The sequence below is a fragment of the Acomys russatus genome, chromosome 13 (assembly GCF_903995435.1).
Source record: "Acomys russatus chromosome 13, mAcoRus1.1, whole genome shotgun sequence".
NCBI lineage: Eukaryota > Metazoa > Chordata > Mammalia > Rodentia > Muridae > Acomys > Acomys russatus.
The window spans coordinates 12,834,081-12,861,428 of record NC_067149.1 but is presented as its reverse complement, the minus strand read 5'-3'; the positions used below and the strand labels follow the sequence as shown (position 1 = coordinate 12,861,428).

At 37.8% G+C, this 27,348-nt stretch overlaps 1 protein-coding gene across 1 annotated transcript in view; it reads right to left on the bottom strand.

Moving 5' to 3' along the window:
• Nucleotides 1-6,863: 6,863 nt before the first annotated feature.
• Znf638 (zinc finger protein 638) overlaps nt 6,864-27,348 on the bottom strand; it is a 104,200-nt gene continuing 83,715 nt past the window's right edge. The window contains exons 19-28 of the mRNA XM_051154818.1: nt 26,895-27,029; nt 24,771-24,893; nt 22,063-22,100; nt 16,696-17,926; nt 16,069-16,134; nt 13,988-14,915; nt 12,313-12,414; nt 9,876-9,977; nt 9,055-9,173; nt 6,864-7,282 (exon numbers count right to left, since the gene is read on the bottom strand). Of these exons, the coding sequence (XP_051010775.1) occupies nt 7,217-7,282; nt 9,055-9,173; nt 9,876-9,977; nt 12,313-12,414; nt 13,988-14,915; nt 16,069-16,134; nt 16,696-17,926; nt 22,063-22,100; nt 24,771-24,893; nt 26,895-27,029 (2,910 nt within the window). The 3' untranslated portion in view covers nt 6,864-7,216. The remainder of the gene's footprint in view (nt 7,283-9,054; nt 9,174-9,875; nt 9,978-12,312; nt 12,415-13,987; nt 14,916-16,068; nt 16,135-16,695; nt 17,927-22,062; nt 22,101-24,770; nt 24,894-26,894; nt 27,030-27,348) is intronic.

Genomic DNA, 27,348 nt, shown 5'->3' with positions numbered 1-27,348 from the left:
TTCAATCCCCAGAATCCATGGTGGAAGGACAGGACCAACTCCCAGAAATTGTCCTCTGAGCAGCCAGGTGATAGTAGTGCACACCTTTAATCCCAGCACTCGGGAGGCAGAGGGAGGTGGATCGCTGTGAGTTTAAGGCCAGCCTGGTCTACAGAGCAAGTTCCGGGACTGCCAGGGCTACACAGAGAAACTCTGTCTCGAAAAACAAAACAAAAAAACCAAAAAGAAACAAAAACCAAAAAAGTGATCTTTGCTTAAGATTTAGGAATATTTAGATAATTCAGCTAAATTTGTTCAATTCTTTTAAGTGATTTTTTTTTAAAGTACTAGGTTTCCTTACAGCATTTTCACATATAAGCCATTCTTTTTATAATTTTCCCCCTCTCCCCTCTATCCTCTCTGATGCCCACAGTCTGGTTCCCTTATTTTTTTGTGTTGCTGTTGTTTGTTTTTTTGAGACAGAGTTTCTCTGTGTAGCCTTGGCTGTCCTGAACTAATTTTGTAGACCAGGCTGGCCTCCAACTCACAGAGATCCGCCTGCCTCTGCCTTCCGAGTGCTGGGATTAAAGGCGTGCGCCACCATGCCTGGCCTCCCTTCTGTTTTTAAGTCGCATTACCTTCCCTTCTTCCACCTCAAGATTTCTTCCTCCCCTTTTACATTTGTTATGTTTGTTCAATTCTTAAATTTCTCCCTAGAATTACTAGTTTTGCCTTTCCTTTGGGAGAGAAAATTAACAGAGGTCCAAAGTTGAGCATTTTAAGGGAAAGTCCAATCATCGAGGCCAATACATTTTCACTCCTATAAAGTTAAGTCTTCTAGGACCATGTGCCCTGATCTAGAATAAGAATTTCACAGTTCCTATGTACTGGGGGACGAGAGGAGGGTGTATATGGTAACACCAGACGCCACCAACAAGGGTTCACTAATAGATTTTGTTTCTGATTTTTTTGTTGTTTTCATTTTTTTGAGACAGGGTATTTCTGTGTAGTCTTGGCTGGCCTTGAACTCACAGCTTGGCCTGCTTCTGCCTCCCACGCTGGACTGGGTTCCTCTGAGTTTTAGTTTACTCATCTGTAAGGTAATTACTTATAGTTGTGATGAGGATTAGTGAGAATAAGTTGTAAAGTACTACTTTAGGCTCATCCAAAATTAGAGCTGTTTCTCTTCCTTTGCCTAGATGGGATTTTTTTTTTTCAATTCCTTCCAGCTTTTGTCATTGTTTTTTGTGTTTTGTGTTTTTATAAAATCAGTTCCCTTTGTTTTTAATATTGTATTTTTTCAATTCCTTCCAGCTTTTGTTTTTTGTTTTGTTTTGTGTTTTTATAAAATCAGTTCCTTTTGTTTTTAATATTGTACTTATTTATTGCATATACATGCCGGAAGAGGGCACCGGATCTCATTATAGATGGTTGTGAGCCACCATGTGGTTGCTGGGAATTGAACTCAGGACCTCTGGAAGAACAGACAGTGCTCTTAACCTCTGAGCCACCTCTCCAGCCTTTGTTTTTGTTTTGTTTTGTTTTGTTTTTAACCACAGCAGGTACAGTGGAAACAAGTGTGTTCAGAACTGAGTATGGCAAGAGTGTCTGTTCTGAAATTTTCTGAAATGCTTCATGACCCCTGGCTAAGTAGAGACCAGGCTCTCTGTTGAGTTCTGAGAGCCCAGCTCTGGAGCTAAGGCACTCAGTGGGTCAGTATGTATGCAGAGCCTTCCTTTTGAACTTTTTCCACAGGATGTTTCTAGATAGGATGAAGGACACACACACACCAACTACATACATTCATACATACACTGTGATACTTGTATCAGCTGTACACACACACACACACACACACACACACACACACACACACACGGTTACATGTGTAAGATTAAGCTAAAGGATGCCTAGTTTGTAAGCATTATTTAGTGTATATGAGGTTAGTTCTAAGAAAGGTAAATACTAGGATAGGTAGACAAAGATCTACCTTTTCCGAGGTAGGCAGGCCCTTGTTAAGGGACTGCATAGAACAAAAAACGAGAAGGGCCAATGTAGTCTCTTTATGAGCGTACATAGCCACCCTTCATCCAGCCTTCAGTAGCCTCTTCTCCAGGCCTTTGGATGTTAGCGTTCCTGCCTCTCCAGTTTGGAGGTAGCATATTGTAGGACTTCTTGGCTCCATAATAGTGCAGACCAACTCCTAGAGTAACTGTTCAGTATCTCAGCCTCTTTTCCCCACATCCTGTTGGTTCCCTTTCCTCTGGAATCTCAAGTTTTACACAGGGAAAGCTTCTGAGGAAGAGAGGTGGGCTGCCATGACTGATAGTGAGGGCCCAAACATAAGGCTTTTCCTCAAGTGGTATTACCCCACTTGATGGAAGAGGCCACACTTTCCTATAACAAACCAAATGAAGAAATCTGTTTCAGGTAGTGAGAGGCTAGGTATAGGTGCTAAGATGCAGAGTAGGGACACAGAAGGAACTGATGGAGTTGAAGGGACATACATGAGTGAGTGTCATGCTGTGTCTCTGAGCACAGAGGGACTAGAGAGCTTTCTAAGGACTCTCGGTAACTCATGAAGATACATCACCAGAAAGGCCACCCAGGTTTCACCCTCTATCATTAGATAGGAGAGAAAGGATAGAGGGGAGGGAGAAAAGGAGGGAGGGAAGGAAGGAGGGAATGGGGGTGAGACAGAGACCCCTGAATCTAATGTCTTTTTTTCATGTTCCTTCTTTGAGCATGACTACTAATAAACAACGACCAACACCCCCCTGGCACTCTTTTAATCAACTACAGATGAGTACTTTTCTAAAATATAACAAAAATGAGATATAAATATCTGGGCAAAACCATGAATCCAACCAAACTCCTAGTTTATCAAAGAAATTACAAGGACACAAGAAACCCAATGTATGTATTTCATATATATTTACATTACATATAAGCCTGAATAGGCAGTAGTGGCACACATCTTTAATCCTAGCACTTGGGAGGCAGAGGCAGACATATCTCCATGAGTTCAAGGCCAGCCTGATCTACAGAGTGAGTTCCAGGACAGACAGAGTTTCACAGAGAAGCCCTGTCTTGAAAAACAAAACAAAAACATATAAGGCTGTTATTTGAAGTGCTAGGGTCCAGCTGAGTGCCTTGTGTGTATATACTATCACAATGTATGGAACTTATTCAGATCTGGGTTTAGACACAGCTTTAAAAAGAATAATGCATTCACCTGTATCCCAGGGAGGGTAGAGAAACCGGGTTCCTGGAACTTGTTGGGCCGCCAGTCTAGCTCAGACAATGAGCTTTCGGTTTAATGGAAGAGCTATGTTCAAAAATAAGGCAGAGGGGATGGAGAAGCCGCTTTCAATTCCCAGCATACACACGGCAGCTCATGCTTGTCTGTAACTTCAGCTCCAAGGGATCTAATATCCTCTTTCTGGCCTCTGAAGTCATCAAGGCATGCATATCATGCAGTCACACATTTAGGCAAAACACATTTTTTTCCTTCAAAATTAAAAAAAAGGGGGGGGGGTGATAGAGAGCAATAAAGGAAAATACCTGGTGTTGACCTGTCCACACATGCATGTATAGGCAAACATACCACACTCTGCCCCCAAGCACACACACACACAAAGATCTGAACTGGACTTTTTGTTAAATAGAAATGTTTGTAATGACGCTGGTTATAACCTAACATTTATGGGAAGAATGACATAATTCAATTAAAAAAATATTTTATAACATATCTAGGTGGGTATTTGTACATTTTAAAGTGCACATGCATATGTCAGTGTGTATGTGGAGGTCAGCTATCAACTTGTGGCAGTTAATTCTCTTACCATAAGAGTCCCAGGGACCAAACTCAGGTCTTTCCGGCTCAGTGGCAGGCAATTTTACTTGCTGGGCCATCTTAAACAGCCAAAATTTAATTTTAGGTAATGTATGAATGACACTGGAAGTGATACACATTTATGCATAAGAATAATTGGAATTGAGCTGGTAATTGGTTATTTAGTACACAGTCATATGAAACTCAGTTAATTAGTAAATGAGTATATAGATCCTGTGTGTCTCTTTATTGTTTGATAGTTTTTGTAATCAAGTAATTAAAAACTCTATCCTTGAACTTGCAATGTAGCTGAGAATGACCATGACCAATAATCCTCCTGCCTATACTTCTTGAGTGCTGGGTTTAAGAATACTAACATACTAGGTTTATGAGGTGACGTGAGCATTTTTTTTTTTTTTTTTGAACTATTTTATTGGGTTCTTATACTTCTACCTCCTTTGCAACCTTTATTCCACGCTTCCAATCCCCCAACACTAGGAGAAAGACGTTAGAGGGGAAAGGCCACTTCCTGCTGATTAGAGACGCTGGGCTCCTTGGGGCAAGCCCAATCTTCTTTGTCAAAATACCCAGCAGTCCAGCAAACAAGCAATGGCAAACGCAACAGCATATGCAGGCGCAGGATGAACCAGCAGCAGCAGCAGCAGCAGCAGCAGGGGCAACAGCCGAGGAAGCAGCAGCTACATATGGGAAGCTTTCTGGGGTCTCCCATTTATACCCTACACTCTCTGCAGAGTCCCCAGAATTAAACTATCTGCAGCTGTCAAAGAACATGTCCCTGATAGTGCATGAGGCAAATCATTATCACCTGCTGTGAGGCAGCCTCTTATCCCACACCTGGGATTAATAAAAAAACATCGTCACACACATAACTAGGTTTTTAAAGAAACCAAAACTGTCACTACAATGAGGGGCTTGGGATTTGAAACCAAAGCTTCGTGCATGCTGGCAAGCACTCTACCAACTGAGCTACACCCTCAATCCCCATTACATTTTTAAGATGCTTATTACAACAGAGCAGTTCTACAAAGGCAAGTTTCTACAACATTCTATAACAGAGAAAATAGTAAAAACCTAAAATTTTATAGCTAGATGGCTCAGTTGGTAAAGGCACTTGCTGCCAAGCTTGATAACATGAATTTCATTCCTAGGACCTACAGGCATACCATGGTATGGATACACACTCACATGCACATACACACAGGAATATGAAAGTACTTTTTATTAAAACCAGGTTGAATGGGATCTACTTTTGCTTTGGCGTCTAGATAGTGAAATGACAGATACTTTAAAAAAAAAAGTAAGTGTCAATCTAAAGCCAAATCTCCACCAGTAAGTATAAAACCGCCACGAACATGTACTTCGCATTCACAGCAGGACTAAAGGATGAGTGTATTTCAATTATTTTCTAAAACCATCAAGACCAACCAGAAGCTTATATGCATACAGATGTTTGTGTATGTGTGTTTATTTTTTATTATTTTTATTTTTTGGCTTTTGAGATAGGGTTTCTCTGTGTAGCCTTGGCTGTCCTGGACTCACTCTGTAGACCAGGCTGGCCTCAAACTCACAGAGATCCACCTGCCTCTGCCTGGGATTAAAGGCGTGCACCACCACGCTGGGCATGTGTGTGTTTTTAAACCTCACAAAAAATCTTCTACACCTAGAGTCCCATAAGGGAAAATTATTTGTGACACATAACTGTCATTACTGTTCATTAGAATAAGACAAACCCTCATCACTTTCATGCTTTTTAACAGTGTCTTCAAATCCTGACACCTTAAGAAAGTAGCCCTCTTCCAGCTAATTAAAAGAAAATAATACTTTCTTCCTAGGTCCCAAGAACGAAGCCCTAGACTGGCGCAGACAAGATGAAGTCTAAAGCTTCCTTGGTTGTAATTGTTGGCCTATTATTATCCTACTACTTAGTATCTCTTCTTGTGATCTCTTAACTCCAACAGCCTTAACATTCACAAGCCTACATTTTCCTTTACTTCCTTAGTCTGTTGCATGTATTTTATAGTATTGCTTGGGCTGTGCTTAACTCTGAACTGAATGTGCAATTAGTTTGAAGTGGGGGGGGGGCATGGAGGGGGAGGGTGGCAGAATCTTCACTTTAAAAACATTAAAAGGGCCAGGCGGCGGTGGTGTACGCTTTTAATCTCAGCACTCAGGAGGCAGAGGCAGGTGGATTGCGGTGAGTTTGAGGCCAGCCTGGACTACAGGGGTTGGATCTCCTGGAATTGGAGTTAGGCAGTTGTGAGCCACCATGTGCATGCTAGGAATCAATCCTGGGCCGGCTGGAAGAGCAGCCTGTGTTCTTAACCTCTGAGCCATCTTTCCGGCCCAGATCTTCAATTTTTGTTGGCCGTGTAGCATAACCTTTTGTGCTGTGGTGAGAATGAGGTTATATCTAAGGTGAGATTTTCTAAGTTGTTGCTTCTCTCCACTCATTTTTTTTTTTTTTTTAGTTATAAAGAAAAGCTGAGGAATCAGACATGAAACTGACTTCAAGTCAGCGGACATGTCTAAAGTATGGGCTGATCTGGTAGGATGGGTTCTAGCATCTATTTAGAAAGCATTCAATTATTTTTTTTTTTTAAGGCTTTGATAACTTCTTACTTAGTTTAAAAAATCATCTTTGAAAATTCATAAAAAGTAGAAACTGCTCTGTATATCTAAACTAATACTTCCATGACTGGTAGTTGCTTTCTACGAACAGAAAAAATATTTCCCTAACACACCGAAAAGCTAAATATTTTAAGTATTTTACTCAAACTTACCTTGGCCAAACATGATGTCATCTCATTATGCAGAAAAACTGAGCATATATCTGACCTGTGTTGCCGGGCGTGGTGGCGCACGCCTTTAATCCCAGCACTCAGGAGGCAGAGGCAGGTGGATCGCTGTGAGTTTGAGGTCAGCCTGGTCTACAAAGTGAGTCCAGGACAGCCAAGGCTATCACAGAGAAACCCTGTCTTGAAACCACCCCCTCCCAAAAAAGAAAAAGAATCTGACCTGTATACATGGATGGCTGAGATAAAGTGACACATTGTGCTAAATACATAAATTGTCAAATATTCAGAATCACAGAGCTGTAGGAAGCAAATCTTTATAAATCATCACAAACTCATGAGTGTTGAAATATACAGTAGGAACATTTATTTTAACACTTCTAAAAGGTATTTTTCCATGCCTGATGATTTGATATAAAAATCAAACCCATCATACTTTCCCATCAGTTTCTCTACAGCAAGGGAAATCAGAAATTTGTACAACATGAATGTTTCTGAAACAAAAATTACAAATTAAACGACAACAAAAATACACAAATCAACTGGACCCTAAATTAATTTCTAACGAATTCTTTCTTCCATTCCCCCATCACCTAGAGCTTCTTTCTTCAGGCTCATTCTGCTCCTTTTCCTTTCTTTGCTTGGCCATGAACTTCTGTTAAAAACAATTAAAAAAAATTTTTTTCTCAGTATGAAACATTTATGTTGTTTGCTATGTGTGCAACCCTAAACGTATTTTGTTACATTTATAATTTAAAGCAGTGTCTTAGTTAACATTCATTCCTTTCCCAAAGCATCCTTCTGATATCTGATGATACACTAGGCACTTATTTAATGATATGCTAGGCAGTATGCTTGGGACTTGGGGACTTAGTAGTTGATAAGACAAATAATGCGTCCCCCCAAGTCTTTACAGTATAATGACAGAACTGAAATCACTCTACGAGTGTAAGAACAAAGAAGGAGAGGCATGGCTGTAACCAGGGTTAGAAGTCCTTGCTGAGCGTGTGCCTCTTCTTGGGTTTTGTGTCTAGCACCACAAAATTAAAATACTAACAGAGAAGCTATGTAAAGTTCATTTTTTTAGTGAATGTAGGATCAAATTTGCTTCCTTTTCTTTATTTTTTGTTTTGTGAGATGGGTCTCTCTATGTAGTCCTTTCTGGCTGTCCTGAATTCATGATGTAGACCAGGTTGGCTCTGAACTCACAGAGATCTGCCTGCTTTTGCCTGCCAAGTACTGGAACTAGCTGTGTAGCTGACTTTCGAGTTTGCTTTCTTTCTTTCTTTTTTAGTTTTTTTGAGACACTGTTTCTCTGTGTAGCCTTGGCTGTCCTGGACTCACTTTGTAGACCAGGCTGGCCTCAAATTCACAGAGATCTGCCTGCCTCTGCCTCCCGAGCACTGGGATTACAGGTGTGTGCCACTGGCGCGTGGCTAGAGTTTGCTTTCTTAAACAAAGGCCTTTCTTAGCAGTTAATATTTGAGTAGAGACCAAAAGGTAGAAAAAGGTGGCCACACAAAAGGTTTGGGAGGGGCACAGAAATAGTAATTAAGGCACTAGCATAATGGCAGCTGAAGTTTCAGGTACAGAGAAGAAAAGAGTAACAAGAGTTCAGAGACACAGACAAGAAGCAGGTCATGTAGCCTCACAGAGCAACAGTCAGCGTGAATACAAATCCAACAAGATTCTAACTAGCCAGTAACTCTGTGGATAAATGGCTCTCAAACTCTGAAGATGCACATGCTTCTGCCACCAGAGCGATGCGATTAAAGGTATGTACCTCCAAATCTGGTCCCAGTTACAAGATTTTAAATGGGGGGGGGGGGGAAGAGGAGAATATTAATAAATTAAAAGCATAAGGAGAATAGTAAAAATGTGTGAAGGATCAGACCTAGAATTAAACAAAGCTGGGCAAAAGCCCTACCTAATACCCCAAGGTCTGTCACTAACTAGCTTGATTTTAGAAGTTCAATACACAGACTATGAGAGTAAGAACTACGGCTTCAACCATGGTTAACAGTAGCTCTCCGGAGCAGAACCTCCTTGAACACATACAACCAAAAGAAAAGTCTGTGACTCAGTTTAAGAAACTGACATTTTTCTTCTGTCTAGAAATTCAGAAATGTTAATATGGTAATATGTACAGGCATTTTCAACAGGACACAGTATGAGCAGTCTTACATGCTAAAGGAGGCCTATACGATACTACTGGCTTGCAAAGTCTGTTCTAGAGAATGCTATTGCTCCAGGGCAAGAGACCACAGCAACACACAGCGGCACAGAAAAGCAGGGACTTTGGACTGAGGAGCAATGAACTGGGATAAATACCCAAGTGTTCATAAAGGAAAAGAAAAATAAAATGAGTTAGGCAGACACAATTTAAATCAAAAGATAGTGACAGCACTTGAAGATTTTATGTGTTACCTCTGTATTTTGTTTATGACGTGTGCTCTTGCAGTGATTTGCCATTGCTTTTTGATCTGAGTAGAAGAGGGAGCAAATTGGACAGAAAAATCCAGCCTTCGGAACAAGAAAATCCAAATCTACAAGACAGGAAGAAAGAGAAAGACAATAATCCATCAACAGTGTTTCAGTCACTTTCTCCAAATCTGGCAAGCACACTAAACATACAATATATATTACACAACACACACACACTACACACTTAGGAGAAATATAAAGTCACAAAACATGGATTTACTTCATTTGAGGATCCTGAAGATTCAACCTAGGGCCTCAAGCTATCAGTCAGGCACGCTACCACTTAGTTCTGTGCCCAGCATTATGAAATATGTATCTTTAACAGTATGTAATATATGTTCCAGAGAAGCCGGAATGTTACTGCACAGCAGGCTGAAGAATCTGAGAGTAGAAAATAAACATCTCAGAAATACCTTGTTAAAGTAGAAGATGGAAAAGCAGCACAAAGAAGAGCTGCTAGGCAAGTAAAAGCCTCTCAACTCAACATAATGGTTATATGCAAAATTTGCTATCAGTTCCTGGAATTTCTGCTTGGGGAGGTTTAACTCAGTTTTTACCACAGGAGCAAAGGAAGTACAACAGGAAAAAAGGAGGCACATCTCAGCCTTCAAGAATGAAATAAAAACATCCATGGCAGGTTAAAAAGCAAAAACAAACAAACAAACAAACAAACAAACCCTAGATAAGTTGTATTCAGGAACACCTAGCTCACTTTTTATTTCATATGAATGGGGGGGGGGAGGAGAAGGCCATTTTTACTTTACCTTCAGGTCCATCAGATATCACTGATTTGCTTACAGAAGAGTCATCAGTCTTCTTGCGTTTTTCATCAGGTTCTGAATTCTTTAATTCAGCCTTTTCATCAACTAAAGTCATTAAAAAGTTCAAGAAAAAAACATGAAATTATTTAAAATAGATGGACAGATGTTGTGAAGTTAACATTGGATACCCTCTACTTTCCAAAACTAACTTAAAACTCATGGAACTTCAACTTAGTTAATAATGATTCCTTGATCTAAGAAGCAAATGAGTAAATGTAGATATATTCAATGAACTGAAGAGAAATAAGGCTAAAGTCAATGTAAAACTTTATTGGAATATAGTTCCAGAAAGGGTGACAGAAGATCATAATTATCTTTAGTTTAGAAAACAGTAAGTTTCATGGTAACATCTTTGTAAACTATACATCACTGTACTTCAATTATATTTGCCCATTCTTTCTCCTACCCAATAGTCCTACTTTTGTGTTATATATATTTAAATCTAAATTCTGCATAAAGGAAACACAATCCATTCTCTTTCCCATCCATGTTCTCTTGTTCCCCTCTCTCCTCCCCTACTTTAGCCCCTCCCAGTCCTTGTAAGGAGTCAAGCTCCTTAGGCTACTAGCAAGACTTGTTGGTTTGATGGAAAGTGTTGAGATTCGTGGAAACTGGCACCAGCAAAGAATAACCTGTCCTAAAGCCTTTCCCACCCAGAAACATAATTTTACTCATCATATTTTATAGGATACCAAATTTAAAAGTCTATTGAAGGTGTATACATGCTATTTCTTGAGTTGATGGCCAAACAACTCATTTTCTTTGACTCTGGTCTCTTCCTATTATCTTTACTAAAGTAATAAACTTTTATAAAGTTGTCTGCTCCTTCCACTCCAAAGGCCTAAATAATGGATTATTGTATTACACAGAAGCTGTATGAGTAGACTAAAATAAATAATTTTAGTTTAAAATGAGTAGCAAATGACTTTCTGAAGCTATTAGGTCCTTGAGCAAACTAATGGAAATACAATTATTAAATGAGCCATAAATAAATTACCCTTTCTATATTATTCAGTTGAGAAGAGATAATTCTAAGCAAGCTGGTGTTAAGTTGACCTAACACACCAGAAATCTTTGGCAAACACAAAACAAAAACTAAAGAATTCATGTTAGGAGCCATTGGTGAGATAGAACTATTATTAACTAGAGCTTAATGTAAAACTTTTTTTATAGAAAATAATTGAATAAAAGAAGGGATACCAATTTGGTCATGAGACATGATAAACAGTAACAAAGATGCAGAAAATTCAAGACTCAATTAAGAAGAGAGGGAATACTCTCATACACTTCAATGAAAAAACAGATTTTAATCCCAGCACTTGGGAAGCAGACGCAGGTGGATGTTTGAAGCCAGCCTGGTCTACAGAGCAACCCAGGGCTACACAAAGAAACCTTCTGGTGAGGGTGGGAGGGATATGATTCTTTCTAGATCAGTGATTCTCACCCTTCCCAATGCTGTGACCCTTTAACACAGTTCCTCATGCTGTGGTGACTCCCAACCATAGAATTACTTCTGTTGCTACTGTAATCTTGCTACTATTATGAATCATGACTATTTTTTTGGACACAGAGGTTTGCCAAAGGGGTTGTGACTCACAGGCTGAGAAACACTATTCTAGATGCTTTATTTTGTAGCCAGGGATATTCTAAAGCTGACATTGATTTTTACCCCCTACTGATAGAAATAGAGCTGTATTTTATTTGTAAGGAATCAAAGCAGGCAAAACTCAAGTAGGCCATCAGAGAAGATTAATCTTTGGTAAATAGAAAAGAGAACAGTGAGGAGACCAGGTAGGAGGGTAGAGGGATCAGATTCAAAGCACTTTTCCTTAGACAAGAGGGAAAAGAGAACACTACAAAGAAGATGATAAAAGGCTTCATACTAGAAGATGATGCCTTTTTTTTTTTTTTTTTTTAACTTTTCCTAATCAACAAACCCTTTAAAATCAGTAATATGTATGTATTTTACTGCCAAGAACAGGAAGGATATTAGATACAATGACATACTGGATACAATGACAAGTATTTGTTGCGTGACAGTGTTTATGTCCTTTATTTATATCAACTTTATTAAATATTATTAATGTTGCTCAGGTGTTAATTTATTGGCTGGATGCCTGGAAGCAGCCATAAGTAATAGACAGTTAATGAATTATTGTTCCCTGATGTTACAACATGCCAAATAACATCTTGTAATTTCCACAAATATTGTTTGTTCTAATGTCACTAGTCTGAAACTTCTCTAAATTATGAAAGAAAGAACTCTACAAGGATCTCATATGCCTGCCTGCTGCCTCGCTACTTTCTTGCCTGATTATCTGTGAAACCTTTATCATGATCTCATACGATGTTTTTCTCCCCACCCAAACAGCCCCTTTACCTCCTTCACTCATTTGGAAGGCCTCTTCGCCTTTTGTTGGTTCTGGCACTTTTTGTGAAGGTGGTGCTTTCCCAATTCTAACTCTCTTCATTGGCGTTTTAGCTTTAAAAAGAAAGCCTAATTTATTGCTCTATTACCAGTACTTAAATTGCTTTCAATTTAGCATATTAAACTATCTAGTAATTCTAATATTTGTTGCAAAAACTACAGAAACTTGGGGATGCCTTTTTGTTTTGTTCCTGAAACAGGGACTTGCTTATGTAGCTGAGGCTGAGTGCTCGCCTACAGACATGTGCCAGCACACATGGCAACGAAATGTACTTCTAAAGAGATGTTTATTTTTAAAAGCAGTTCAGTTAAAATAACTTCTTATGTTCACATTTATGTTCTGAACAATTATTCCTTCCTATTCTTTTCACAGGGTGATTTAAACTTTTCCCTGAATTGTTGCCAATCCAGTGAGATGTTCCTAATATTCCATTCTTTCTTTGGTTATTTTTTGTTTTATTTTTGGTTTTTCAAGACAGGGTTTCTCTGTGTAGCCCTGGCTGTCCTAGACTCACTTTGTAGACCAGGCTGGCCTCGAACTCATAGCGATCCGCCTGCCTCTGCCTGAGGCAGTGAGCCACCACATCTGGTTCTCTGGTTAATTTTTCCAAGGCTTTCTTTCTCTCTCTCTCTCCAAACGTTTCTTTGTATAACAGCCCTAGGTACCTTGAAATTCACTTTGTAGACCAGGCAGGGCTCGAACTCACAGAGATCTGCCTGTCTCTGTCTTCTGAGTGCCGGTATTGAAGGCACACACCACCACTACCCAGCTCACTTTTAAAAACCTTTACAAAGTAGACATTTTCATTTATAAACATCTAAGGAAACAAAAATAAACTATTGTTTGAATTCCTTCTTATGAAAGTGACTTTATTCTATACACAGTATGTCTGTTGGATTCAAAGTTTTCTTAATGGAAATTATTTTTGTCTTTCTTACATCCTGCAAACAAATAAGCTGCTCTATTATTCCACACCATCAAAATATTACACTATGCCAGGTGTAATCTTGGCCCTTGGGAACCAAGTTCAACTCTACATTTTGATTTCTAGGCCCACATGGGCTATAGAGTCAAACTTAATCTCAAAAGACCAGTATCTCCCAGGTATGGTTGTTTATTCCTCTAATTCCACTACTAAGGAAGCAGAAGCAGAGATAGTTGACCTCTGTGAGTTCAAAGCTGCCTGGTCTACATATGGATGTTCAGGCCAGAAAGGGTTACATAGTGAGACCCTATCTTAAAAAATAAAAATTGAATAGTACCTCAATGGTTTCTTCCCCTGCTGGTTTTGTTATAAACCTGAGTTTAAGCCAGAAGTAAGAGGCAGTGTAATGTGAAAATTGTTCTACCTATATATAACACACTATGTTCACTGAAGCTCTACAGAGCTGCTTCAGTTTGTTTCCTGGTTTGGCATCCTTTCTTGAGGTATAACAACCTGTACTCAGTAAACTAAGAGAACTGGGTGCAACCTGTACTTGTTTCTGTGGAAGAACTTGAGTGGCTACGACTGTAGGCTTACAGGACATCAACGGGATGAGGCTGTTCCCACTGCAGCACTGTGTTCACATTAGTTTTAAATATAATCTCACAAAACAGAAAAAATGAACACTTTCAAGTATCTACCTGCCAAATGTCTTTCAATCATAGTTTTCAGGTCTTCTTGTGTAACAGTATCACTTCCTGGACCTACTGGGGAGAAAGATTCAAATTTTGTCTTCTTTGGATCCACAGCTCTCCTCTTCCTGTTTCCTCTTTTGGCTGGATGGTGGTCAGTTTGGCCTTGTGCTAACTCGGCTTTTGAATCATTGTCTCTATACTCTTCATCTCCGACTTCATCCACAGTGACAAAATTAAGCTCTTCTTTAAGGCTGTTAAACTCAGCCAGAGAGTCTTCATCCTCTTCAGTTACTTCATCCAAAGTCACTAAATGGAAATCACTGCTGTCGTCTTGTATTTCATCTACAGTAACTAAAGTAGAAGGGTCTTCAGGCACCTGGGAAGAAATGAACCCAATAGGATCTCTTACAGTAGTTCCCTCATCTCTTTTAGCATTCAAAGTAGCAAAAGTTATGTCTGCTGACTCTTCCACTTCACCAATTTCATCCACAGTTACCAAGCGTTCCTGTTGAAGATCTTGTTCTTCAGCCACGGACAGAACAGTAACATCTTTGGGTTCACTGTGGGAAATGCAATCATCTTGGTCAATTAGTTCATCTAAAGTAAGAAGGGAGTTAGAATTTTTTACCATTTCTTCCATATTGAGCTCTTCTTCATCAATGACTTCATCCACAGTGACTAGAGCTTGTGTGGCTGCATCTTCTTCTTCCCCAATCTCATCTAATGTTACAAATGACAATTCTCCCTCCACACTGTGAGAGACAGAAGTTTTCTCCTTTTTCTTTTTTAAGTTAAGTTCAGGGGAAGGAGGAATTTTGAGAGCTTCTTTTCTTTTTCCTTTTAATGGATTCTGCTTGGCTTGAGAAGGATTTACTTCCTCTATGACTTCATCCACAGTAACAAATTCATCCAAATTAAATGTAAATAGTGGTTCCTGTTGGAGAGTTAAGAATCAGTGCTGTGAACCACGACTGACCACTGGCTAGTCACTACTAGTCACCGTAAACTAATATGCAGATCATCTGTGAGAAGTTCACTGTAAAGCCACTTCCTAAGACTGAAATAAAATTAATGTTATATTTTTAAAAGTTCCAAAGTGATAAGGCTAGCAAGATGGCTGAGTAGGTAAATGTGCCTGGAACCAAGTCAAACAACCTGAGTTTGATACTCAGGACTAATGGTATAAAGAGAGAAATGACTCATACAAATTGTCCTCCAATCTCCATGTATGTAAGAACACATACATTCAAAAATATGCACACACAGCACACAAGTAATTAAAACAATAATAATTTATACTTTAGAACTACATTTCAAGCACTTGTCAAAATAATTCATACAAAGAATCTACTATTCCATATGTTAATTATCTAGCAAGTGTTCACATTTTTTTTTAAAAGTTACTTATTTATTATATATAGTGTTCTGTCTGTATATAACACCTGCACACAAGAAGAGGGCACCAGATTTCATTATAGATGGCTATGAGCCATCATGTGGTTGCTGGGAATTGAACTCAGGACCTTTGGAAGAGCAGCCGGTGCTCTCAACCTCTGAGCCATCTCTCCAGCTCCTCAAGTGTTCACTTAATAGACTTCTAAAAACACCTCAAAAATAGAAAGTAAATAGTTAACTGTATCAATTAATACACACACACACACACACACACACACACACATACACACACACACACAAAACAAAGCTAAGGAAGTATCTTAGTTTCAGTAAAACTCTCTGAAAAGATTACTAAGACTTTATAGGTAATATAATCGTATTTGAAAACATTATCTTAAAACTGGTACCATAGTAAAAGACATTTCCAGTAGGTTTCTGCATCTAGTATGCTGTCAATGACCCATTGCTATTATACATAGAAATAAAACTACTTAGTATGCCTCAGTGACAACGAATTAGTGACAGGATAGGAATGAAATACTTTTGTTCTATCCTGTCATTAATTCGTTGTTCTTGGGTGTTGTCGCTGAGGCATACCCATGTTCACTATGAAAAGGGGAGTGCAAGTGTGTAAGGTATGTGGTGCTGCTATGGAAGGATGGGTATAGAGAATGTGGATGCTCTCATTTTACCTCTTTTGATTTGGAACTTCTACCAGTAGTACTTTTAGAATTCTTAGTGTTCTGCAAAGCCAATGCCTAAAATAGTAAATAAAAAAGAAAGAATTTATACCTTTAAAAAGAAAAAAATTAACCAGCAAATATCCAAGTATGATCAATTATGCAAATACTTAACAAACATATAAAACTAAGTCAATAATCATTTAATGGTATATGTACAGTCTCTAAAAGTTATAACTAAATTCAGTTTCCAAGATCCGTTTTCCTCTTTGCCCACATGTCAAAGTTTAGGCAATTAGTAAACTGATAAAGGAAGTTTCAATTTCAGAAGAACAAGAATGCCAAATCTTCATCCTAGGAGCCACTACAGACCCTTCCTTTAAGTCAGTTATATTTCTGACCAAATTTTAACTCAGCTACATTTGTGACCAAGCAATACTTCCAAGTGTGTGAGTAAATGGGAACTCCAAATGTCTGCCTGCTTAAATCAATGGAAGTGTTTCAGAAAGGGAAGCAGGAGCGTGGGGCTAGAGGGAAGAAATGAAAGCATGAGCCAGAACTACACTTCCCACTTCACAGCTACAGCAGCAGAGCTACGCACTTCAAAGATACACCGAGCCATTCTTCTACTCTCCTCACCTTATTGTTGCTGTCATCCCGCTTCATGATGGGAGGTTTAGTCTCTGTTTCCTGAGACTGTTTTGTTATGTCCTTGTAATCCAGTTTAGAATCCTTGCACTGAGGGGCTGAGCTCCTTGCACTGCATCCTCTGTTACCACCACTCTGAGCGGGTTTGGATTTACTGTTGCTTTCTGCCAAGCCTGATCTGGTATTTTTAAGCAGACCAAATTCCTTGGCTGAAACTTTCCTTTCAGCATTTATTTGATCTCTAAGCATAGGTTTTTGAAAAATGTTCTGACTTTCAGTTTTTGAAGTTGTACTTTTTGCTTTAGGAGAAGAGACCACAGCAGCCCTGATGCTTGATTTACTACTGCACACATTTGATACAGTCAGCACACTAGTTTTACCAGTTTCATCAGGCTTACTGGTCTGACCCACTCCTTTAGCAGGGTCTGCCTTGATTACAGCACTTTCTATTGGCTTTTCCCTTATTGCTGTTATAATCTTCTCTAATTTTTCTGCAAATGTGTTAACTTCTGCAAATGTCTCATCCTTCTCTGTTTTCTCTTGTAAATCCATTCTGGTTTCTTTAGTAGTAAGCTCATTTTCCTCCTTGTCATCCGCGCTACCTTTATCAGAAATATCCTTGTTGCTCACAACCTTCTCATCCTCAGCATAACTTCCTGGTACTTGGGTCACAACACGAGCAGACGGCAGTACTTCCGAAACAGTTTCATGTCTGTCCACTTCAGTTACAGCTTCTACCGTAGGCTGTGCAATTCCAGAAAATAAATCTTCTCCTTCAGATGGAGAATCTTTTAGAAGTCCTTTGATGTTCCTTTCTTCTATGAAGACACTGTCAGATACTGATAATTCTGTTTCAGGGTTTGTAACTTCTGCCTCTTCCTTCTCAAAGTCACTGGTGTACATTTGCTGGTTTAAAGCAGACTCCTCTATATTCTCGCTGGATTGCTCAATATTGGCTGGAGTGGACGCTACTAGAGGAGTGTCTATGCTGACCTCTGCTCCTTCATCTTTAAGTTCCAGTGTTTCCATTGCAAAGTGAGACTCAGACAACTCTTGTTGGGGTTCTTCCTTACCGGGCTCCTCTTGCTGCACTGAAGTTCCTGTTCCAATACTGGAAGTACTTTCTTCTTCAACCTCGCTAGGCTTAACAAAGGGACTATCAGCTGCTGTTTGTATCTCACTTTCATCAACAGGACTGTTTTTCAAGTCAGGGCTAAAAGTACTTAAAAACAAACAAAAAGAACACAAAAACAAACAAAAATCAAACTATGATGAGAATTCAATCATTGTAAATAATCTTGTTGATGCCAACTGTAAAGGTTTCCTGATGCACAAATGCAAAGCACTGGGAAATCCAGCCAATCAGCATTAAAGTGGCTAAAATGTTCTGATGGAAATACACAAGGTGAAAGATATAAGAGATCCTCTATCTTTTCAATTCAAAGGAAACAGCAAAACTGGGATTGTTGGTATCTTCCTTTTACTTGTATAAGTTAACAATTTTTGACTCCTGTTTCAGGTTTATACATTAAAAGATTGAACAAAAATTTGACTCTTTACTCAAAACACAGGAAACTAAGCAAAATGTGTACAGTTTTATAATAAAGCTAGTGATCCATACATGGACACTTAAAATGTATGGGTGAACTTCCATAAAAAAGCAACTGATATTGCCATGTAAGGAAATGCCACTGAACCCCTCTACCTCCTTTTTGGATGCAAAAGACCTACTTTTAATTTTCTGAAAAATATACTGATGAATGATAACATTAAAAAGAATCCTTTCTTTAGAAGCACCTATGTAGCTTTTGGAAATTTAAAATTATAAGTAAAATTGTTAGATCCACCTTAACATGAACATACAATCTTACTACAAACAAACCACTCACTCAGTTATCAAATAATATTTAAATTATCCAGAAGAAATAGAAACAATGCATGGCCAAGGATATGTAATTATTTTGTCATCATGGTCTTCCCAAATCCACAATAAGCAAACACATATAATTTTCTAATTCTACAATTTTTACTAAAGCAGAACCAGAATAAACTATTTTAAATTAACATTCTACCCTGGAAACTGTCTTTGAAAAAAAGGACTTTTTCAAGGCCATGTCTAACAAAGATCTTCACATAGTTTTGTTAGAAGCAGTGTGCTAGAGACAGGAATCACATATTAACATCGCAGTCAGCCTCAGCTCCTTGCTTCCGAGGAAGGAGAGCATACGCTGCTGTCTCTGACATGCTTCTCGGGTGGCCAGTGTGCTGCAGTTCACAGTATTAGACAACGTCTATCTCTGTCCTGAGATGTTACTTTTATATCAGAGAGTTAGAAAAGGTGTTATCTGCCCCCACTAAGGTTTAGTCATTTTGTTAAATAAACTGGTTCTCCCATAGTAATAACTTTAAGTTTATAAATAAAAATAACTGTTCACTGTGAGGCCTGTTAAAGATGAACACCTAGGGATCACAGATCTTAATAACAATATACTCTAATTTGTGTGTAAGCTCCTTAGCATATTCACACACTTCCATCTGAAGTTATTAATATCTCCAACACTGATGCTACCAAGAGCTGATATTAGGCATTCCAAATCCTGGGAACTAAAGTAGACTCTATGGCCAAACACATATATGACAAGCAATGGTGACATTCATAGTTACATGGATATTCTTCAAAATACAAAACTTTTGAAATTACAAGATTCATATATATAATAAAGAATTCAAACTCCTGCTTCATTAGTGAGCTATATATATATCCTAAAGATTTATAAACAGAACTACATTGACACATTTATGAGTCTGAATAAAGATTTTTTTTAAAGATTTATTATTTATACAGTGCTCTCCCTCCATGTTCACCTGCATGCCAGAAGAGGGCATTAGATCTCACCATAGATGGTTGAATAAAGATTTTTAAATCTCAGCTGAAAGATGTAACAAGTTATTATCATTTATATAAAGAATAACTATGCAGTTCCACATTTGAAATGCAGTTCTGTAAATGGTTCAATTCCATATTTTGCTTATGTGCCTATCATTTTAAAGTTTATTTTTATGTGTGTCTATTTGTGTGTGTGAATCCACATGAGTTTATGTGCACTATGTGAGTGCAGGAGTCCTTGGAAGCCAGAGGAAAGCATTGTACAGATGCCGGAACTGCAGGCATCTGTAAGCCTCCATGTGGGTTCTATGAAAGATCAGCAAGCAGCCCCACTGTGTATTAGTCTTTTAAAATTACAGTGTTTTCTTCATAGATATTGGTTTAACCAAAAAGAGTTATCTGCTTATTGGCTATAATGAAGGAAAGTTTCAATGTTGATTTATTTATTTTGGAATGTCAGTGAAATGTCAAATAAATGACATTATAACACCAGAGTTAAAACAACAGTTTTTGTTTTTTAAGAGATCAAATGATAACAGTCACATTTAGAGAAACAGTAGGAAAACAATTCCAGAAAGGCATTTAGTACACAGGCATCCTATTCCCTGCCCGACCCCACCAATTCAAAATTTCCCAAAAGGCAAACAATAAAACCCAAGAATGAGAATAAAAGATGACATCATAAAGCACACATTCCCAAGGCATTTTAGGATGAGATTTAACAATGGAGAAAATGAATATTTATTTGAGAGTTCTACCAGGTATTTCCTAATATTAACAAACAAGGGAGATTTCATCTAGTATTGATATTTAAGGTCTTAATCAAATAACACATAAATAGGATGATAGGTATGGAGAGAATGAAGGAAAGATAATGTAAGTTGTTACTAAACTATGAATGTGAAATTTCCTCTAAGCAATCTATGATTATATTAATTAGAAATAAAAGGATGAACTGACAACCACACTTACTTTTAAAACCCTCAACAATTTTAAATAAACAACACCAGCATTTTCTTGGTGTAAGCTTACTTCAAAATTAATGTTAAGTACTCTAGCTATATCCCACATTTTTAAATATACATTTTGTCTTTGTAATACGAGTCAGAAAAAAAGCTGACAAAAAACTATAAGTTTTAAAAAATCAAATTAACAAGACTAGAAACTACCTGTAAACATGTCAATATTTTCAGTTTTTATAAAGAAGCAAAACCAACAAAATAGACAAACCATTCTGTCTAATAAAAAACAAGTTTTGGGGGAATTAACCAAAAAAAAAAAAAAAAATTAACAGAACACACAAAAATGAATTTTGGGGGAAATCTATTTCTTGCTATCAACAGAGCAAAAAATGTCTGTCTATACAATCACATCTGACATTGTTATTTATTAAGTTTTCTGTGGACTTGCATGTGAATATAATTGATTTGAGGATAGATAAACTTTTAAAAAGTGCTGACACACATAGCAACCCAGAAATGCCGCTTATGAGTTACCAATGTATTTTAATGTGCTCATGATCAGTTTAACAATCTAGAATAGTTTGATTTTATAAATAACTAGTTAATGAGGAGAGAATCCATAGGATATTGTTTGCAAAGCATCAAATAAGTACTTTAGTATTTAAACATTTTCAAGTTGCTATTTCAAAGCAGTCTTACAAGATTTTAAAACAGAGACTAACAAATAGCAGTAATCAAAAGTAAACACCATGGCTAAAACAAATTTGAGTAAGTAGTTTAAAAGAGACTCCCCACCCCCTCTCCCTGACTTAAGAGGTTTATTAGGGTATACAGAGACAGACACGCGAGGGAAGAGACAGCTTAAAGAGACTCTTAAAAGTCACGCTTCATTAGTTGATATAAAGTAGTACTTCTATTGGTTTTTGTTTGTTTTTTGAGACAGGGTTTCTCTGTGTAGCCCTGGCTGTTTAGGACTTGCTTTATAGAACACGCTGGCCCTCGAATTCACAGCGATTCTCCTGCCTCTGCCTCCCCGAGTGCTGGGAATAAAGGTGTGTACCACCACGCCTGATTTACTTCTTTTGTTTTGACAAATATTCTCATTTTATACTTTAAACATTCTAATTTTGTACCAACTTAAAAAAAATACATTTAAAAATGTGTGTTTATTTTAAGCTAGTGAAAATTTAAGATTAAAAATACAAAACTGTATTTAGCTATTTAGTACACAACAATTTAGTGAAGAGCATGTCACATTGATCAAGGCTTAAATTGCTCCAGGCTGTTTACTAAGCATAAAGAAGCAACTTCTTTATATGCAATTCCAATGGTTTATCCATGCAGTTTCTCTCAACAGTCAATAAATACTTGAATGAGATTAAATATAGCCACCAACCAAAACAACCCCTAAGGCTAAACAGAACCCAAAAGTAAAAAAATGAAAGGAACAATGTAAGATAGTAACTTTCAGTATATGAGAATGGAAGGAAGCAATGTAAAGCAACATACCTTTCTCTTCCCAGCTCTGGGTCATTCTCCTTTTGAGCCTACAATATAATTCACATTTTATTAGGAAGTTATACTAGATTTTCAGTAATAAATCCACTAACTAAATATTTTCAGGTAAAATATGGATAACAAAAGTAAAATGTGGGCTGCCTTTTAAAAATAAGGGAGTTAGTTTTCTATATACATATAACTTAAGTTGCAGATTTTTTTTTTCTGTTAAAACTGTTAGGTTACACAGAGTAAGTCAACTTACCAATTTATGAGATATTGACAGAGATGAGAAACTTTTGTAAATGGTAAAAGCCCAAAAATAACATCTGTTGCTTAGAGTACAACCAATAAATATGACATGAACATCTCCCTTGTAGATGTATTTTTAAATATTTGTCTTTATAAGGAAAACTTTTTACAAAGCATCCCACAAAGTTGGGCATGCTGCAGCAGGCCTATAATCCTAGCTACTTAAGAGGGCTAGAAACAGGTGGACCCCTTGAAATCAGGAACTCAAGACCAGCCTGGTGCTGGTACATGCTTTTAATCCCAGCACTCAGGAGGCAGAGGCCAGCCTGGTCTACAAAGTGAGTCCAAGACAGCCAAGGTTACACAGAGAAACCCTGTCTCGAAAAGAAAAAAAGAAAGAAAGAAAAGAAAAGGGGGAAAAGAAATAGGAAGACCAACCTGGTCAACTTAATGTAATCTTCAGAACAATATAAACATTCCTATTTAAACACCTACAAGTGAGGCTGATGGCTAAGTTGGTAAAGTGCATATCATGCAAGCATAAGGAAGTGAGTTCAGACTCCCAACATCCATTTTAAAAAATTGGGGAGCAGTAACATGTTCATAATCTCAGTGCTTGCTGGGTAGAGACAGTAGGACCCCTGGGTCTTGCTGGGCAGCCAGTCTAACTCAAACAGTGAGCTCTAGCTCAGTGAGGCAACCTGTGTCAAAAAAATAAAAGGTGGAGAAGGGAGACACCCAACATCTACCTCTGACCTCTACACAGATGTACACACATAAACAGACACACACATCCCTAAAAATGCTACAGCAATAACCTTTACATATTATCTAACCCCCGCCCCCACCGACCCAAAAGCAACTGTAATGGAGCATCAAAATGAAGGACTCAATTGGTTATTTAAAAAGTCAAAGCTAATATCTTTCTTTCTTTCTTTCTTTCTTTCTTTCTTTCTTTTTTTTTTTAAGGACAAGGTTGTGGGGACAGCAGGAAGGTTAGAGTCAATCTGGAAGGAGTTGAGAGAAGAAACAAAGTGAATGTGATCAAGACAAATTTTAAGAAATTCTCAAAGGATTAATAACATGTTAAAAAATAATAGCTTTTAGATTAATATTTCTTTCTCTCTCTCTCTCTCTCTCTCTCTCTCTCTCAAATGATTTTCAAAGTAGGACTATTGATGCTTCTTTGAAATTCTTCTAGCTAGGCGTGGTGGTGCATGCCTGCAGTCTCAGCACTTGGGGAGGGAGAGGCAGGGGGACTGCCGTGAGTTTGAAACCAGCTTGGTTACAAAGTGAATCCAGAACAGCCAAGGCTACACAGAGAAACCCTGTCTTGAAAAACCAAAAAAGAAACTCTTCTTTTAATTTTTTTGAGTGTGGAGGTGAGAGAACAACTTGCCTGGGAATGCACCCCAGGAACTAAACTCAGGTGGTCAGGCTTAGGGGTAAAGTGTCTTTACTGAGCTAGCTTGCTAGCCCAAAAATTCTTCAACTACCACATGTATACTTAAGGTCTTTGCCCTTGCCCATCTGTGTAAAATATCTTCTTCACAGATTCATACAGCTTACTTTCCTATTTTCTAAATCTTCCAAATGACTTCTACAGGGAATTATAACAACATTTTAATAAACATAATTCACCATTTATTCTGTCTGTCTGTCTGTCTCTGTCTCTCTCTTTCAAGATAGTTTCTCTGTGTAGCCTTGGTTGTTCTGGACTCCCCTTGTAGATCAGGCTAGCCTTGAACTCACAAAGATCCCCATGCCATGTGTGTATTTATGTGGAGTTTTGTGGGCTGAGGTAGGGTTTCGTGTAGGCCAAGCTAATATTGAACTCCCAATAGTCTCCCCTCAGAAGTGTTGGTACTACAGGCATGTGCTCCATATCTGACTTTGTAATTCTTTTTATCTTGATTTGTCTTCACAGCACTTTTGGAAAGATTAGGAAAAAGCACAGATACTAAATATAAGGTCCTGTTATTTACCCCCGCTACAAAAATACAATGGAACTATTAGAAAAAACACAAACCTGAATTTCTTTTAAAGATGTGTTTGTTGCTTTTCTATATTTATTCTACTGTACAACTATGTAAACCAAGAACATGTAAAAATTGCTTTCTTATACACTTCCTACTAAATAAAAAATAAAACGAAAAAAATTGTGTTTGTTATTGGGTTTTTTGAGACAAGGTTTCTCTGTGTAGCCCTGTCTATCCTTGAGCTCACTCTGTAGAACAGGCTGGCTTCAAACTTAGAGATCCACCTGCCTTTGCCTCTCAAGTGCTGGGATTAAAGGCGTGTGCAACCACAGGTTGTGAGCCGTCACATGGGTACTAGATATCAAACCTGGGTCCTCTGCGAGAAGCCAATGCACTTGACTGCTGAACCATTTCTCCAGCCCCAGCCCTTTGAACTTTTAATATGGCAAAAGGTTTTAAAATGAAATTTTTTTTTAAAAAAGCACTTACCTCTGAGTCCATCTTTGGAGATAATGTGCAGGTCAACACATGGTCACCTATGTTTTGTGGATTTTGTTTCAGAAAACTGTACATTGTCAGAGCTGATTCAGGACTTTCTAACTGAAGAATCACCTTTAGAAAATATATATTTTTAAATATGAATTTAAAAATTACAAGTAGAATTGGAATATTATCTAGCAAATTCCACTTTTTAGTATATCTCCAGAAGAACTAAAACTGAGGACCCAAACATTTATTTACTCACATTTCAAGAAATATTAGGCATAACAATTAAAAGAAGAGATCTAACAGATCTACCAACTGGCAAATGGATTTTAGAAACACAGTTTAAGTACTCAACAGAAGGCTGTTTAGCCTTAAAACAGAAATTCTGATAGATGCTACATCAATGAGCCTGGAACATATGCCAAGTGAAATAAGCTAATTGCAAAACAGTGTATTCAATTCAACTGCAATATGGCATCTGTGTTATTCTTATTTATAGAAACCGACAGAAAGTGTCAGTCGACTGAGCTGGGAGTGGGTGTTAAGGTATTGTTTAAGTGTCACTCTGAGAAAATAGGAAAAGTTTATGGAATCAGATGGTAGTGATAGTTGCACAATCTAAATGTGCTTAAATCAATTGAATTGACATCTAGGGTTAAAATGGTAAAACGCTAGGCAAAACAAAAGGATATTTTAAATTCTTTAAAACAGAGGAGTAATGTGTAGGGGATGGAGAGATGGCTCAGGAGTTACTGCTCTCCCAGAAGACCTGAGTTCAGCTCCCAGCACCCACACTGGGTAGCTCACAACTTCCTGTAGTTCCAGCTCCAGGGATCCGACTCTATCCCTTCTCTAGTGCACACATCCACAGAAAAACTAAAACACACACACACCAACACCCCCAACCACACCAACACCCCCAACCTACCAACTAAGGAAAGAAGAGAAAAACCCAAATGTAAAAACCATACAACAAACTCCCACAAGGTCTAACGTGCACAGTTTTAAAAGTTTGAAATGCTTGTGTGGCACCTGTGTCCTGCTTTCCCAGCCTATCTATACCTGCCTCTACTCATCAGTTCAAAATATACTGAATAAATTCAGTAGCTGGCTGTTACTTACACCTACTTCTTAAGAGGAAGCTATGGTCACTAATATATCACCACATAATTGTAATATACTTATAAAATGAATCATTATTACTTTGTAATAATAAAGTAACTTTGATGCAAAGCATTGTCCTTTATAGAAATATACTACTGAAAAAAATCTAATTTTTTCAATTAGGTATAGTAGTATTACCTGAAACCACAGAAATACAGACTGTAGAAACTATAGTGTATAAAGTTAATGATTAGATGGGCTACACAAAAGAAGCCTGTCTCCATCAAAGAAAACTAATTTTAATAGATATGCAGCAGAAATACATACTAAATACAGAAGGCAAATTAAATATAAATATATCAATAGTTTTGGTTTGTAAATTTAAGTAGAGAAGCCAAATCATGAAATAAAGTTGATAGATCTATATTTGTGTTTTACAATTATAGGGAGGTTTAAAAGAAAAAAGAAAAAATATATAAAATCAAAATTTGCCTGTATTTTTTGAGAGTTTTTTTTTTCTTTTTGAGACAATGTAGGGAAGAAAACTCAAATACACACACACACACACACACACACACACACACACACACACACACACATCAAGTCCTTCATTTTATAATGGTAAAACAGCTTTGCCGGTCATATTTTATGTATATAACCGTTCCAGCTCTTCTTTGTTTTGTTCTGTTTGTTTTTCGAGACAGGGTTTCTCTGTGTAACCTTGGCTGTCCTCCAACTCACAAGGACCCACCTGCCTCTGCCTCCTGAATGCTGGGATTAAAGGCATGCGCCACCATGCCCAGCTAGCTTTCCAGCTCTTTACACTATTATTACTTTGTTCTCTCTGTGAATCTTATTTCTCCTTAAAAATTAAGAGTTGTTTTTGTTTTTTTAAATCACAATCCAGAAGAAATTGTCCTAGTCTGCTTTACTTCTGTTTAGTGGCTGAGTAAAGTTTATAGGTGTTTCAACTGAAAAGCCAAGTTAGACGCTACAGACTGTGAGCAGACAGAGTTTAATTACCTTGTTTTTGTTACTCATGAACATATAGCGATCCACCTTTCCAAACTGATGCCCAACACACAACACACACTGAAGTCCATCTTCAGGTAAATTGTCAACATGTACGAATCGGTTGTAAATTTTGTCAATATTTGCCTGTATTTTGTTGGGAGTTGTTTTTTGTGACGATGTAAAAAAACAAAAACAAAAACAAAAACATCAGATAAGCATCAAACTACAGTAAATCATTGATTAGCAGTAATTTAATATTATAGAGGCTAGGTGATGCTTCTTCCAAGAATAAGAAGATGACTATGTGTAAGAAAACAGCAGTCTTCCTACCCCCAATGTGGGGACTGAATCAGAGCAGCAGGTGTCCTAAAAGCCCTTTATCAATGAGCCAACCCACCAGCCTAATAGTAAGGTCTTAATTTTACATCTGAGCAATGAATAAAACAATGCCATAAAATAGGAC